The sequence below is a fragment of the Hyla sarda genome, chromosome 1, assembly GCF_029499605.1.
Source record: "Hyla sarda isolate aHylSar1 chromosome 1, aHylSar1.hap1, whole genome shotgun sequence".
NCBI classification, from domain to species: Eukaryota; Metazoa; Chordata; class Amphibia; order Anura; family Hylidae; genus Hyla; species Hyla sarda.
Window position 1 is genome coordinate 613,880,767 of NC_079189.1, and position 16,177 is coordinate 613,896,943.

General features: G+C 44.2%; 1 protein-coding gene across 1 annotated transcript; it reads left to right on the forward strand.

The window, feature by feature from the left end:
* Positions 1-920: 920 nt before the first annotated feature.
* Positions 921-13,535, forward strand: LOC130297714 (gastrula zinc finger protein XlCGF26.1-like). The gene is made up of 7 exons (XM_056550489.1): positions 921-1,083; positions 2,027-2,174; positions 2,895-3,074; positions 6,822-6,948; positions 7,032-7,096; positions 7,260-7,371; positions 12,111-13,535. The coding sequence occupies exons 2-7, from the start codon at positions 2,097-2,099 to the stop codon at positions 13,460-13,462; spliced, it is 1,914 nt and encodes a 637-aa protein (XP_056406464.1). The 5' UTR covers positions 921-1,083; positions 2,027-2,096; the 3' UTR covers positions 13,463-13,535.
* The last annotated feature ends 2,642 nt before the right edge of the window (positions 13,536-16,177 follow it).

The following is a 16,177-nucleotide window of genomic DNA, read 5'->3' on the forward strand; positions in this document are numbered from 1 at the left end:
ATGTACATTACACATATACAGCTCTACTGTGTACACATACAGCTCAGCTACATGTACATTACACATATACAGCTCTACTGTGTACACATACAGCTCAGCTACATGCACATTACACATATACAGCTCTACTGTGTACACATACAGCTCAGCTACATGTACATTACACATATACAGCTCTACTGTGTACACATACAGCTCAGCTACATGCACATTACACACAGCTCTGCTGCAGACATATATAACACACACATACACAGCTCTGCACCACGCACATCACACACACACAGCTCTGCTGCATACACATAACTTCAGCTCATCCAGCAGCGATCACAACCAGCACAGCAGAGTCCTGCATACACTGAGCAGATGAGCCTAGAGCAGCAGCCCCTGATCATGTGACTCCTCCTCCGCCATGTGACTGATCACATGACGGTGACATCATCGCAGGTCCTGTAAGCACACGGCTCCTGTACAGATACAGGTAGGTGTGTGGTTGCTGTCAGATCAGGATTTTTGGGGATGCTTATTATTAAAGGAGATATCCAGTGGTGAACAGCTTATCCCCTATCCTAAGGATAGGGGATAAGTTTGAGATCGCGGGGGTCCGAACGCTGGGGCCCCCTGCGATCTCCTGTACGGGGCGTGTTGACGTCCGCACGAAGTGGCGACTGACACGCCCCCTCAATACAACTCTATGGAAGAGCCGAAGCGCTGCCTTCGGCAATCTCCAGCTCTGCCATTGAGTTGTATTGAGGGGGCGTGTCGGCCGCCACTTCGTGCGGACGTCAACACGCCCCCTTCGCGCGGGCTGTCGGGGCCCCGTGCAGGAGATCGCAGGGGGCCCCAGAGGTCGGACCCCCCGCGATCTCAAACTTATCCCCTATCCTTAGGATAGGGGATAAGTTTTTCACCACTGGACTACCCCTTTAACTCCTTGTGGCCATCAAAGTCCCTTTTAGTCTTTTTCATTAATAACGGCTGTTCTCACGCCGAAAAGCAACAAGTGGGAGAAAAAGACGACACAAGCAGTAATTATTCTCCCACTATTCTGCCCGACTCACCCGACGGCCATCACACTACCATGTACAGTACTAACGGCAGTATAAAAGAAGCCTTACCTGTAACCGCTTCAGAACAATGGGGGAGATTTATCAAAACCTGTCCAGAGGAAAAGTTGCCCAGTTGCCCATAGCAACCAATCAGATCTCTTCTTTCATTTTTCAGAGGCCTTGTTAAAAATGAAAGTAGCGATCTGATTGGTTGTTATGGGTAACTTTTCCTCTGGACAGGTTTTGATAAATCTCCCCCAGTGAGTGTACACTGCTATCAGTAGCCGGACACTCACTGTTAGGGTGCGTTCCCACCAGGCGTATACGCAGCGTATTTGACGCTGCGCAAAATTTACGGCAGCAGCGGGAAATACGCTGCGTGTTCCTTGCTTACTATACACACAGGGCTTTCCGGCGGCAGCCCTATGTGTGCAGTGAGTTTTGGAGGCGGAGCCGCGCGTCACAGACACGCCGCCACACACGGCTCCGCCTCCAAAACTCGCTACACACATAGGGCTGCCGCCGGAAAGCCCTGTGTGTATAGTGAGCAAGGAACACGCAGCGTATTTCCCGCTGCTGCCGTAAATTTTGCGCAGCGTCAAATACGCTGCGTATACACCCTGTGGGAACGCACCCTAAATGACAGGCAGTGGCAATCCTGCCACTCCCAGTCATTAACCCTTAAGGCTCTGTGATCAATGCCAATCACAGCGTCTTCAGTGAAACAAAAAAATCTCCGGTAGCTGAGAGGGGATCACGGAGGTTTCGTGAGCTAAAACAGCGGAGGAGGGTCCCCTTACCTGCCGCAGATCGCAGTTTCACTGATGTAGCCTAGCTTAGCTTCCATGTATTAGAGAAATCTCAAAAACGCCTATAATGTCTCCTCAAATGTGTCCCCAGATTATCTCCAGGAAATGGATTTTATTTCTCCATAGAATCTGGTGCGGTTTATCATCGTCTCCTCTTCTTCCCTTCAGGTTTCTCCAATCCAGGATCCTCTGCTGATATCTTCTATATAAGAGAATTCTCCTGGATGACCCATCAACCATGGAGAGAGACAGGAACAAGATGGCCGACAGGATCATAAACCTCACCCTACAGATACTCTTCCGGCTTACTGGAGAGGTGAGGGATTCTGGGAGTGATGTCACATGACCTCATTCTTATCTATGTAATAACAGATGGATATGACTGGAGAGGTGAGGGATTCTGGGAGTGATGTCACATGACCTCATTCTTAACTATGTAATAATAGATGGATATGGTTGGAGAGGTGAGGGATTCTGGGAGTGATGTCACATGACCTCATTCTTATCTATGTAATAACAGATGGATATGACTGGAGAGGTGAGGGATTCTGGGAGCAATGTCACATGACCTCATTCTTATCTATGTAATAACAGATGGATATGACTGGAGAGGTGAGGGATTCTGGGAGTGATGTCACATGACCTCATTCTTATCTATGGAATAACAGATGGATATGACTGGAGAGGTGAGGGATTCTGGGAGTGAGATCACATGACCTCATTCTTATCTATGTAATAACAGATGGATATGACTGGAGAGGTGAGGGATTCTGGGAGTGATGTCACATGACCTCATTGTTATCTATGTAATAACAGATGGATATGACTGGAGAGGTGAGGGATTCTGGGAGTGATGTCACATGACCTCATTCTTATCTATGTAATAACAGATGGATATGACTGGAGAGGTGAGGGATTCTGGGAGTGATGTCACATGACCTCATTCTTATCTATGTAATAACAGATGGATATGACTGGAGAGGTGAGGGATTCTGGGAATGTATGTAGTGATATTAATGTGTCTCTCCATACACAGGATTACACAGTAGTGAAGAAGTCCTTTAGTGGGCGCTGTCGGGCCCCTATGTGTGAAGGATGGGGAAGAACCCTGAGCCCAATCCCGGGGCCCCCACCTCACTCCCTGATACATGAGGAAATGGATGAACAGAAGATCCGAGAACTCATCAACAAGATGATGGAGCTGCTGACTGGAGAGGTGACCCTGCTGGGACATTATACAGTAATGGAGGGGTCTGGTGATGACTGGAGAGGTGACACTGCTGGGACATTATACAGTAATGGAGGGGTCTGGTGATGACTGGAGAGGTGACACTGCTGGGACATTATACAGTAATGGAGGGGTCTGGTGATGACTGGAGAGGTGACACTGCTGGGACATTATACAGTAATGGAGGGGTCTGATGACTGGAGAGGTGACACTGCTGGGACATTGTACAGTAATGGAGGGGTCTGGTGATGACTGGAGAGGTGACACTGCTGGGAATGCTGGGACATTATACAGTAATGGAGGGGTCTGGTGATGACTGGAGAGGTGACACTGCTGGGAATGCTGGGACATTATACAGTAATGGAGGGGTCTGGTGATGACTGGAGAGGTGACACTGCTGGGACATTATACAGTAATGGAGGGGTCTGGTGATGACTGGAGAGGTGACCCTGCTGGGACATTATACAGTAATGGAGGGGTCTGGTGATGACTGGAGAGGTGACACTGCTGGGACATTATACAGTAATGGAGGGGTCTGGTGATGACTGGAGAGGTGACACTGCTGGGAATGCTGGGACATTATACAGTAATGGAGGGGTCTGGTGATGACTGGAGAGGTGACACTGCTGGGACATTATACAGTAATGGAGGGGTCTGGTGATGACTGGAGAGGTGACACTGCTGGGAATGCTGGGACATTATACAGTAATGGAGGGGTCTGGTGATGACTGGAGAGGTGACACTGCTGGGACATTATACAGTAATGGAGGGGTCTGGTGATGACTGGAGAGGTGACACTGCTGGGACATTATACAGTAATGGAGGGGTCTGATGACTGGAGAGGTGACACTGCTGGGACATTGTACAGTAATGGAGGGGTCTGGTGATGACTGGAGAGGTGACACTGCTGGGAATGCTGGGACATTATACAGTAATGGAGGGGTCTGGTGATGACTGGAGAGGTGACACTGCTGGGAATGCTGGGACATTATACAGTAATGGAGGGGTCTGGTGATGACTGGAGAGGTGACACTGCTGGGACATTATACAGTAATGGAGGGGTCTGGTGATGACTGGAGAGGTGACCCTGCTGGGACATTATACAGTAATGGAGGGGTCTGGTGATGACTGGAGAGGTGACACTGCTGGGACATTATACAGTAATGGAGGGGTCTGGTGATGACTGGAGAGGTGACACTGCTGGGAATGCTGGGACATTATACAGTAATGGAGGGGTCTGGTGATGACTGGAGAGGTGACACTGCTGGGACATTATACAGTAATGGAGGGGTCTGGTGATGACTGGAGAGGTGACACTGCTGGGATATTATACAGTAATGGAAGGGTCTGGTGATGACTGGAGAGGTGACACTGCTGGGAATGCTGGGACATTATACAGTAATGGAGGGGTCTGGTGATGACTGGAGAGGGGACACTGCTGGGACATTATACAGTAATGGAGGGGTCTGGTGATGACTGGAGAGGTGACACTGCTGGGACATTATACAGTAATGGAGGGGTCTGGTGATGACTGGAGAGGTGACACTGCTGGGACATTATACAGTAATAGAGGGGTCTGGTGATGACTGGAGAGGTGACACTGCTGGGACATTATACAGTAATGGAGGGGTCTGGTGATGACTGGAGAGGTGACACTGCTGGGACATTATACAGTAATGAGGGGTCTGGTGATGACTGGAGAGGTGACACTGCTGGGACATTATACAGTAATGGAGGGGTCTGGTGATGACTGGAGAGGTGACACTGCTGGGACATTATACAGTAATGGAGGGGTCTGGTGATGACTGGAGAGGTGACACTGCTGGGAATACTGGGACATTATACAGTAATGGAGGGGTCTGGTGATGACTGGAGAGGTGACACTGCTGGGACATTATACAGTAATGGAGGGGTCTGGTTATGACTGGAGAGGTGACACTGCTGGGACATTATACGGTAATGGAGGGGTCTGGTGATGACTGGAGAGGTGACACTGCTGGGACATTATACAGTAATGGAGGGGTCTGGTGATGACTGGAGAGGTGACACTGCTGGGACATTATACAGTAATGGAGGGGTCTGGTGGTGACTGGAGAGGTGACACTGCTGGGAATGCTGGGACATTATACAGTAATGGAGGGGTCTGGTGATGACTGGAGAGGTGACACTGCTGGGAATGCTGGGACATTATACAGTAATGGAGGGTCTGGTGATGACTGGAGAGGTGACACTGCTGGGACATTATACAGTAATGGAGGGGTCTGGTGATGACTGGAGAGGTGACACTGCTGGGACATTATACAGTAATGGAGGGGTCTGGTGATGACTGGAGAGGTGACACTGCTGGGACATTATACAGTAATGGAGGGGTCTGGTGATGACTGGAGAGGTGACACTGCTGGGACATTATACAGTAATGGAGGGGTCTGGTGATGACTGGAGAGGTGACCCTGCTGGGACATTATACAGTAATGGAGGGGTCTGGTGATGACTGGAGAGGTGACACTGCTGGGACATTATACAGTAATGGAGGGGTCTGGTGATAACTGGAGAGGTGACACTGCTGGGACATTATACAGTAATGGAGGGGTCTGGTGATGACTGGAGAGGTGACACTGCTGGGACATTATACAGTAATGGAGGGGTCTGGTGATGACTGGAGAGGTGACACTGCTGGGACATTATACAGTAATGGAGGGGTCTGGTGATGACTGGAGAGGTGACACTGCTGGGACATTATACAGTAATGGAGAGGTCTTGTGATGACTGGAGAGGTGACACTGCTGGGAATGCTGGGACATTATACAGTAATGGAGGGGTCTGGTGATGACTGGAGAGGTGACACTGCTGGGAATGCTGGGACATTATACAGTAATGGAGGGGTCTGGTGATGACTGGAGAGGTGACACTGCTGGGACATTATACAGTAATGGAGGGGTCTGGTGATGACTGGAGAGGTGACACTGCTGGGACATTATACAGTAATGGAGGGGTCCGGTGATGACTGGAGAGGTGACACTGCTGGGAATGCTGGGACATTATACAGTAATGGAGGGGTCTGGTGATGACTGGAGAGGTGACACTGCTGGGACATTATACAGTAATGGAGGGGTCTGGTGATGACTGGAGAGGTGACACTGCTGGGAATGCTGGGACATTATACAGTAATGGAGGGGTCTGGTGATGACTGGAGAGGTGACACTGCTGGGACATTATACAGTAATGGAGGGGTCTGGTGATGACTGGAGAGGTGACACTGCTGGGACATTATACAGTAATGGAGGGGTCTGGTGATGACTGGAGAGGTGACACTGCTGGGACATTATACAGTAATGGAGGGGTCTGGTGATGACTGGAGAGGTGACACTGCTGGGACATTATACAGTAATGGAGGGGTCTGGTGATGACTGGAGAGGTGACACTGCTGGGAATGCTGGGACATTATACAGTAATGGAGGGGTCTGGTGATGACTGGAGAGGTGACACTGCTGGGACATTATACAGTAATGGAGGGGTCTGGTGATGACTGGAGAGGTGACACTGCTGGGACATTATACAGTAATGGAGGGGTCTGGTGATGACTGGAGAGGTGACACTGCTGGGAATGCTGGGACATTATACAGTAATGGAGGGGTCTGGTGATGACTGGAGAGGTGACACTGCTGGGAATGCTGGGACATTATACAGTAACACCACTGGAGGGGTCGGGGTGATGACTGTATCATTATGTGTCAGGTTCCTATAAGGTGTCAGGACGTGGCGGTCTATTTCTCCATGGAGGAGTGGGAGTATGTAGAAGGACACAAGGATCAGTACAAGGATCAGGTGATGATGGAGGATCAGCAGCCCCTCACATCACCAGGTAATAGACATGACTATATACACACGTCCTCTCATTATTTGTATGTAAAGAATGAATTCAGTCTCTGTATGTGTTCCCTACAGTCAGATCCAGTAAGAGAACAGCACCAGAGAGGTGTCCCCGTCCTCTTCTTCCACAGGATGATCAGGTAGATGGAGATATTCCCTATGATCTGTAGAAGGGCTGTGAAGCTCTTGTGGTCAGTCCCCTCACCCTCTATGACTCCTCATCTCCTGCTCATCTATAACATCCCACGTGACTTCTCCTACTGTCTGATGACGTTTACAATATTTCTTCCATTTATGAATAAGGGAGATTATCTGAACAATATCAATGCTCCAGCGATTAAGGAAGAGGAAGAAGAGACAGATGTGAGCAGTGATGAGCAGTATAAGGATAACATTCCTACAGGTAACCGTCTAAGTGAGTATTAACCACTTAATACATAAAAGAGTCACAGGGTCTTCGGCTGTAATAATTGTGTGGAATTCTCTAATCTCTGTGTCCTGTCTCTTTCTTGCTGTAAATTCCTCAATTCAGCCAGATTGCAAACTAATATGAAACTACAGCTGAAATATGGACATGAAATATACCAATGTGTACACAACATGGAGACATATACCAGATAACACAATACACAACATGGAGACATATACCAGATAACACAATACACAACATGGAGACATATACCAGATAACACAATACACAACATGGAGACATATACCAGATAATACAATACACAACATGGAGACATATACCAGATAACACGATACACAACATGGAGACATATACCAGATAACACTATACACAACATGGAGACATATACCAGATAACACAATACACAACATGGAGACATATACCAGATAATACAATACACAACATGGAGACATATACCAGATAACACAATACACAACATGGAGACATATATACCAGATAACACAATACACAACATGGAGACATATACCAGATAACACTATACACAACATGGAGACATATACCAGATAATACAATACACAACATGGAGACATATACCAGATAATACAATACACAACATGGAGACATATACCAGATAACACAATACACAACATGGAGACATATACCAGATAACACGATACACAACATGGAGACATATATACCAGATAACACAATACACAACATGGAGACATATACCAGATAACACAATACACAACATGGAGACATATACCAGATAATACAATACACAACATGGAGACATATACCAGATAATACATTACACAACATGGAGACATATACCAGATAACACAATACACAACATGGAGACATATACCAGATAACACAATACACAACATGGAGACATATACCCGATAACACAATACACAACATGGAGACATATACCAGATAACACAATACACAACATGGAGACATATACCAGATAACACAATACACAACATGGAGACATATACCAGATAATACAATACACAACATGGAGACATATACCAGATAATACAATACACAACATGGAGACATGTACCAGATAACACAATACACAACATGGAGACATATACCAGATAACACGATACACAACATGGAGACATATACCAGATAACACAATACACAACATGGAGACATATACCAGATAACACAATACACAACATGGAGACATATACCAGATAACACAATACACAACATGGAGATATATACCAGATAACACGATACACAACATGGAGACATATACCAGATAACACAATACACAACATGGAGACATATACAAGATAACACAATACACAACATGGAGACATATACCAGATAATACAATACACAACATGGAGACATATACCAGATAATACAATACACAACATGGAGACATGTACCAGATAACACAATACACAACATGGAGACATATACCAGATAACACGATACACAACATGGAGACATATACCAGATAACACAATACACAACATGGAGACATATACCAGATAACACAATACACAACATGGAGACATATACCAGATAACACAATACACAACATGGAGATATATACCAGATAACACGATACACAACATGGAGACATATACCAGATAACACAATACACAACATGGAGACATATACAAGATAACACAATACACAACATGGAGACATATACCTGATAACACGATACACAACATGGAGATATATACCAGATAACACAATACACAACATGGAGACATATACCAGATAACACAATACACAACATGGAGACATATACCAGATAACACAATACACAACATGGAGACATATACCAGATAACACAATACACAACATGGAGACATATACCAGATAACACAATACACAACATGGAGACATATACCAGATAACACAATACACAACATGGAGACATATACCAGATAACACAATACACAACATGGAGACATATACCAGATAACTGAAGAGTCTTTGGAGGATGGATGTAGTGACATAATTAGGATTCTTTCCCTTCCCCCGCTCCACTACTTGTTTCTCAGCAGACAGCAACACCTCAGCTGACATTAAGAAGCAGCACCGTGTTTCCCTGGCCACCTGCTAACTAACCAGCCTCTTCCCTGCTGGGCCCTGGCTATTTAATCTTCTACATTTCTGTCTACCTCCTGTGCCTTAAAGGGGTACTCCGGTGGAAATTTTTTTTCTTTTTAAATCAACTGGTGCTAGAATGTTAAACAGATTTGTAAATGACTTCTATTAAAAAATCTTAATCCTTCTAGTATTTATTAGCTGCTGAATACTACAGAGGAAATTATTTTCTTTTTGGAACACAGAGCTCTCTCTGCTGACATCACGAACACAGTGCTCTCTGCTGACATCTCTGTCCATTTTAGGAACTGTCCAGAGCAGCATATGTTTGCTATGGGGATTTTCTTCTACTCTGGACAGTTCTTAAAATGGACAGAGATGTCAGCAGAGAGCACTGTGTTCTAAAAAGAAAAGAATTTCCTCTGTAGTATTCAGCAGCTAATAAGTACTAGAAGGATTAAGACTTTTTAATAGAAGTAATTTACAAATCTAGAAAGAAGAATTGTCCAGCGCTGGGTTTGCAGGTAAAAGCTTGCTTTTATTTAGAAAATCCGACAGAAACACCTAACAGAGGACAATGTCTGACGCGTTTCGCACTTGGGTGCTTAATCGTATACTGACCAGGGTCAGTCTATGATTAAGAACCCAGGTGCGAAACGCCTCAGTCATTGTCCTCTGTTAGGTGTTTCTGTCGGATTTTCTAAATAAAAGCAAGCTTTTACCTGCAAACCCAGCGCTGGACAATTCTTCTTTCTACTATTGTACAAAGCCAAGGGCGGGACCGGCGTGTCCTTGCACAGGTGCTCCGGATTTGTTCGAAGGGGTGAGCGGCATTACTTGTTGCTCTTTAATTTACAAATCTGTTTAACTTTCTGGCACCAGTTGATTTAAAAAAATAAAATAAAAATTTACACCGGAGTACCCCTTTAACCACCAACCATCTAGGATTCTGCTCTAAGATTTCTGCAGACCCATCGCCACCTGTAGGTTTATTGGATCTGCTCCGCTTCCCCTGGTGACCGAATACATCACACTGCCGCTCATCTGACCACCGGCCGAGGTCGGACATCACTGAGGGCGATGATTAGCTGAGCTTTAGTTTGGTGGATTAACCAGAAGAAGAAGGAATAGGGACACTGCGGAGGGTGGGAGCGGGATACTGGAGGCATCGGGGGAGCAGCGGAGGAAAGTCTTGTTGCTGTGCAATAGGTATAGAATTATACAGTGAATGCAACCGGAGGATTACTTATAAAAGTCCTCTATGGGAAATAAAAAACTAAAATATATTTTTAATTGTATAAGCCCCTCCCTTAATAAAATCACTCTTCTTTTTCCATTTTACAAAAATAAAAGTAATAATAATATATCAATAATATTAAACATATGTGGTATCGCCACGCGAGGAATTGTACAAACAATAAAATATGTTTTGATGCACTACGGTCAACAGTGTTAACATAAAAAGGCAAATGCCAAAAATGCAGATTTTAGAATTAGAAAAAAAAAAAAGAAACATTGTAAACTCCTATCAATGGAGCGCAGATGTTATGAATCAATACAGTACACATTTACTGCATTCATCTGTATGAGCAATTGAATGATTGCTTATACAAGTCCCATAGGAGGACTTAAATGGTAACTCAGGGATGTACAACTTATCCCCTATCATAAGGATAGGGGATAAGTGTTAGATCGCGGGGAGTCCGACACAGCTGGGCCCTAACCCCCCCCCCTCGTAGCCCCGACACCCTGCAAGAAACAAGCATTTTCGACCACAGCACGAAGCTGCGGCCGACACGCCCCCTCTATGCAGTTCTATGGCGGAGCTGGAGATTTTCGAAAGCAGCTTCCGGTGGTGGTCGAAAATGCTTGTTCCATGCAGGGAGCCGGGGCTTAGTTCGGGAGATCGCAGGGGGTCCCAGTGGTCGGACCCCCCACGATCTAACACTTATTTCCTATCCTTATCATAGGGGATAAGTTGCACATCCCGGAGTTATCATTTAAATGTAAATAAACCCCCTCTAATAATAAAAAAAATTATTGATTTTTTGTGTAAAAATGTAAACCTATTTTTGTTCAAATTGTTGTTAAAAAGTAGTAAAGTGTAATGAAAACTACGCAAATTAGGTATCGCTGGTATCCTATTGACTTGATGAATAATTTTACATGACAGTGAATGAAGGGTTTCATTACAATTAGAGATGAGCGAACTTACAGTAAATTCGATTCGTCACGAACTTCTCGGCTTGGCAGTTGATGACTTATCCTGCGTAAATTAGTTCAGCTTTCAGGTGCTCTGGTGGGCTGGAAAAGGTGGATACAGTCCTAGAAGACTCTTTCCTAGGACTGTATCCACCTTTTCCAGCCCACTGGAGCACCTGAAAGCTGAACTAATTTATGCAGGAAAAGTCATCAACTGCCGAGCCGAGAAGTTCGTGACGGATCGAATTTACTGTAAGTTCGCTCATCTCTAATTACAAAGTAAGATTGGACCCACAAAAAACAAGCTCTCAAACGGCTCTGTAGATGGGAAAATAAGTGTTATGGCTATGAGGAAAAAATACATTGAAAAGTTTAAATGTCCTGAGTCGTTAAGGGGTTAATACTAATAATAAAATCTGTGTTATTCTCTGCAGATTCTTGTATCAGGAGATCAGAGGAGAATCTTATATCTTCAGATTATAAAGCAGATGATGATATCACACAAGATACATATGAAGAACATTCCATTATCCCAGATACACCCTCAGCCCTTCACAGCCAAGATCTGTCATCTCATCCTTATATACAGGTCCTGTCTTCTCATTCATCACAGGATATTCAGCAAAATAAGAGTCACAGAAGGGATGTTGGACATCAAAAAGCTAATACAGGGAAAAAGCCATTGTCATGTTTAGAGTGTGGGAAATGTTTTAATTATAAATCAGAACTTGTTAGACATCAAATAACTCACACAGGGGAGAAGCCATTTTCATGTTCAGAATGTGAAAAATGTTTTACTGACAAATCAAGTTGTGTTAAACATCAAAGAACTCACAGAGGGGAGAAGCCATTTTTCTGTGGAGAATGTGGGAAATGTTTTGTTTACAAATCACAACTTGTTAATCATCAAAGAATTCACAGAGGAGAGAGACCATTTTCATGTGCAGAATGTGGAAAATGTTTTACTTACAAATCACAACTTGTTTATCATCAAAGAATTCACACAGGAGAGAGACCATTTTTATGTGTAGAATGTGGAAAATGTTTTACTGATAAATCAAAACTTTGTTACCATCAAAGAATTCACACAGGGGAGAAACCATTTTCATGTTTAGAATGTGGAAAAAGCTTTACTTACAAATCAGATCTTGTTAAGCATCAAAGAATTCACACAGGGGAGAAGCCATTTCCATGTTCAGAATGTAATAAATGTTTTACTCACAGATCACATCTTCTTACACATCAAAGAATTCACACAGGGGAGAAGCGATTTCCATGTTTAGAATGTGGAAAATGTTTTACAAGTAAGTTCAGTCTTGTTAAACATCAAAAAACTCATTCAGGAGAGAATCCATTTTTATGTTTAGAATGTGGGAAATATTTTACTCAGAAATCAGATCTTGTTAGGCATCAAAGAAGTCACACAGGAGAGAAGCCATTTTCATGTCCAGAATGTGGGAAATATTTTGCTGATAATGGAAATCTTGTTCATCACAAGAGAAGTCACACAAAGGAGAGACCATATTTATGCTCAGAATGTGGAAAATGTTTTATTCATAAATCAGAGCTTATTAAACATCTAAGAACTCACACAGGAGTGAAGCCATATTCATGTTCAGAATGTGGGAAAGGTTTTGCTCAGAAACCAAATCTTGTTAAACATCAGAGAATTCACACAGGAGATAAGCCATTTTCATGTTCAGAATGTGGGAAATGTTTTAATAGCAAATACAATCTTAACAAACATGAGCGAACTCACTCAGGAGAGAAGCCATTTCATAAGTAGAATGTGGGAAATGTTATATTCAGAAATCAAAACTTATTAGACTTCGAAAAGTCTGTTATTTTTCTTCATTGTGTTTGTGTTAACATAACTATAATAATAATAAAATAAGAGTATGTTTATGTATGATTTGTTCTATTATTTATTAATGATAAAAGGCTTTCCTGGGGGTGGCCATGTCTAATGGTATATGTGTACTGGGTCACTGCATGACTGCACAGACACCGGCGCTTTACGGCAGACGCTGAAGAGATAGACGCCTCTCGACTCATAGACTTCACTGTATCTGAACATGACGTGTACCCCCATCTGTGACTCTCCAGTTGTTGTAGAACTTCAGTTCCTAGCATGACCTTCTGTTTGTGCATGATGGGAGTTGTAGTTTGCCACAGCTGGAGAATGACACAGTGGCAAAGTTCATGTGGGGGCACAGTGACATCATTAACTCTATGGGGCACAGTAGCATCATTAATTCTGAGGGCAGAGTGGCATAATTAATTCTGAGGGCACGGTGGCATCATTCATTCTGGGGATACAGTGGCATCATTCATTCTGGGGATATAGTGGCATCATTAATTCTGTGCGGCACAGTGGCATCATTCATTCTGGGGGTCCAGTGGCATCATTAATTCTGTGCGGCACAGTGGCATCAGTAGTTCTGTGGGCACAGTGGCATCATTCATTGTTTTAGGTACACAGAGGTACAAATAGTCAGTACAGGGCACAGTGTTTGTTGAAAATGTATTTGGGGGCATAGCGTGTGGCAGTAATATTGCGGGGGAATAGCATGTGGCAGTAATATACCAGGAGCTCAGTGTGTGGCAGTATTATATTCAGGGGTATAGTGAGTTGCAGTATTATATTCAGAGGGTACAATGTGTGGCAGTATAATATTCAGGGGTATAGTGTGTGGCAATATTATATTCACGGGTAAAGTGTGCGCCAGTATTATATTCAGGAGTACAGTGTGTAGCAGTATTATATTCAGGGGTACAGTGTGTGGTAGTATTATATTCAGGGGTACAGTGTGCGGCAGTATTATACTCAGGGGTACAGTGTGCAACAGTATTATACTCAGGGGTATAGTGTGTGGCAGTATTATATTCAGGGGTACAGTGTGTAGCAGTATTATATTCAGGGGTACAGTGTGTAGCAGTATTATATTCAGGGGTACAGTGTGTAGCAGTATTATATTCAGGGGTACAGTGTGCGGCAGTATTATACTCAGGGGTACAGTGTGCAGCAGTATTATACTCGGGTATAGTGTGTGGCAGTATTATATTCAGGGGCACAGTGTGCGGCAGTATTATACTCAGGGATACAGTGTGCAGCAGTATTATACTCAGGGGTACAGTGTGCGGCAGTATTATATTCAGGGGTACAGTGTGCGGCAGTATTATACTCAGGGGTACAGTGGGCAGCAGTATTATACTCAGGGGTATAGTGTGTGGCAGTATTATATTCAGGGGTACAGTGTGAGGCAGTATTATACTCAGGGGTACAGTGTGCGGCAGTATTATATTCAGGGGTACAGTGTGTGGCAGTATTATATTCAGGGTACAGTGTGTGGCATACTCAGGTACAGTGTGGCAGTATTATCTTCAGGGGTACAGTGTGTGGCAATATTCTATTCAGGGGTACAGTGTGTGGCAGTATTATATTCAGAGGGTACAATGTGCGGCAGTATTATACTCAGGGGTACAGTGTGCAGCCGTGTTATACTCAGGGGTATAGTGTGTGGCAGTATTATATTCAGGGGTACAGTGTGAGGCAGTATTATACTCGGGTACAGTGTGCGGCAGTATTATACTCAGGGGTACAATGTGTGGCAGTATTATATTCAGGGGTACAGTGTGTGGCAGTATTATATTCAGGGACACAGTGGGCGGCAGTATTATATTTAGGGGCACATTGTGCAGCAGTATTATATTCAGGGGTACCGTATGTGGCATTATACTCGGGTACAGTGTGTGGCAGTATATTCAGGGGTACAGTGTGTGGCAGTATTATTTAGGAGTACAGTGTGTGGCAGTATTATATTCAGGGGTACAGTGTGTGGCAGTATTATATTCAGGGGTACAGTGTGTGGCAGTATTATATTCAGGGGCACATTGTGCGGCAGTATTATATTCAGGGGTACCGTATGTAGCATTATACTCGGGTACAGTGTGTGGCAGTATATTCAGGGGTACAGTGTGTGGCAGTATTATTTAGGAGTACAGTGTGTGGCAGTATTATATTCAGGGGTACAGTGTGTGGCAGTATTATTTTCAGGGGCACATTGTGCGGCAGTATTATATTCAGGGGTACAGTGTGTGGCATTATACTCGGGTACAGTGTGTTGCAGTATTATATTCAGAGGGTACAGTGTGTGGCAATATTATATTCAGGGGTACAGTGTGTGGCAGTATTATATTCAGGGGTACAGTGTGTGGCAGTATTATATTCAGGGGTACAGTGTGTGGCAGTATTATATTCAGGGGTACAGTGTGCGGCAGTATTATACTCAGGGGTACAGTGTGCGGCAGTATTATACTCAGGGGTATAGTGTGTGGCAGTATTATATTCAGGGGTACAGTGTGAGGCAGTATTATACTCAGGGGTACAGTGTGCAGCAGTATTATACTCAGGGGTACAGTGTGTGGCAGTATTATATTCAGGGGCACAGTGTGCGGCAGTATATTCAGGGGTACAGTGTGTGGCATTATACTCGGGTAC

What these genes read in the sequence shown, in the direction of transcription:
- LOC130297714 (XM_056550489.1), top strand. Translation starts at nt 2,097, where the DNA reads ATGGAGAGAGACAGGAACAAGATGGCCGACAGGATCATAAACCTCACC. An exon ending in TTCTTCCACAGGATGATCAG is followed by an intron (nt 7,097 to 7,259) that starts GTAGATGGAGAT and finishes TTTATGAATAAG; the next exon opens with GGAGATTATCTGAACAATAT. An exon ending in TCCTACAGGTAACCGTCTAA is followed by an intron (nt 7,372 to 12,110) that starts GTGAGTATTAAC and finishes TATTCTCTGCAG; the next exon opens with ATTCTTGTATCAGGAGATCA.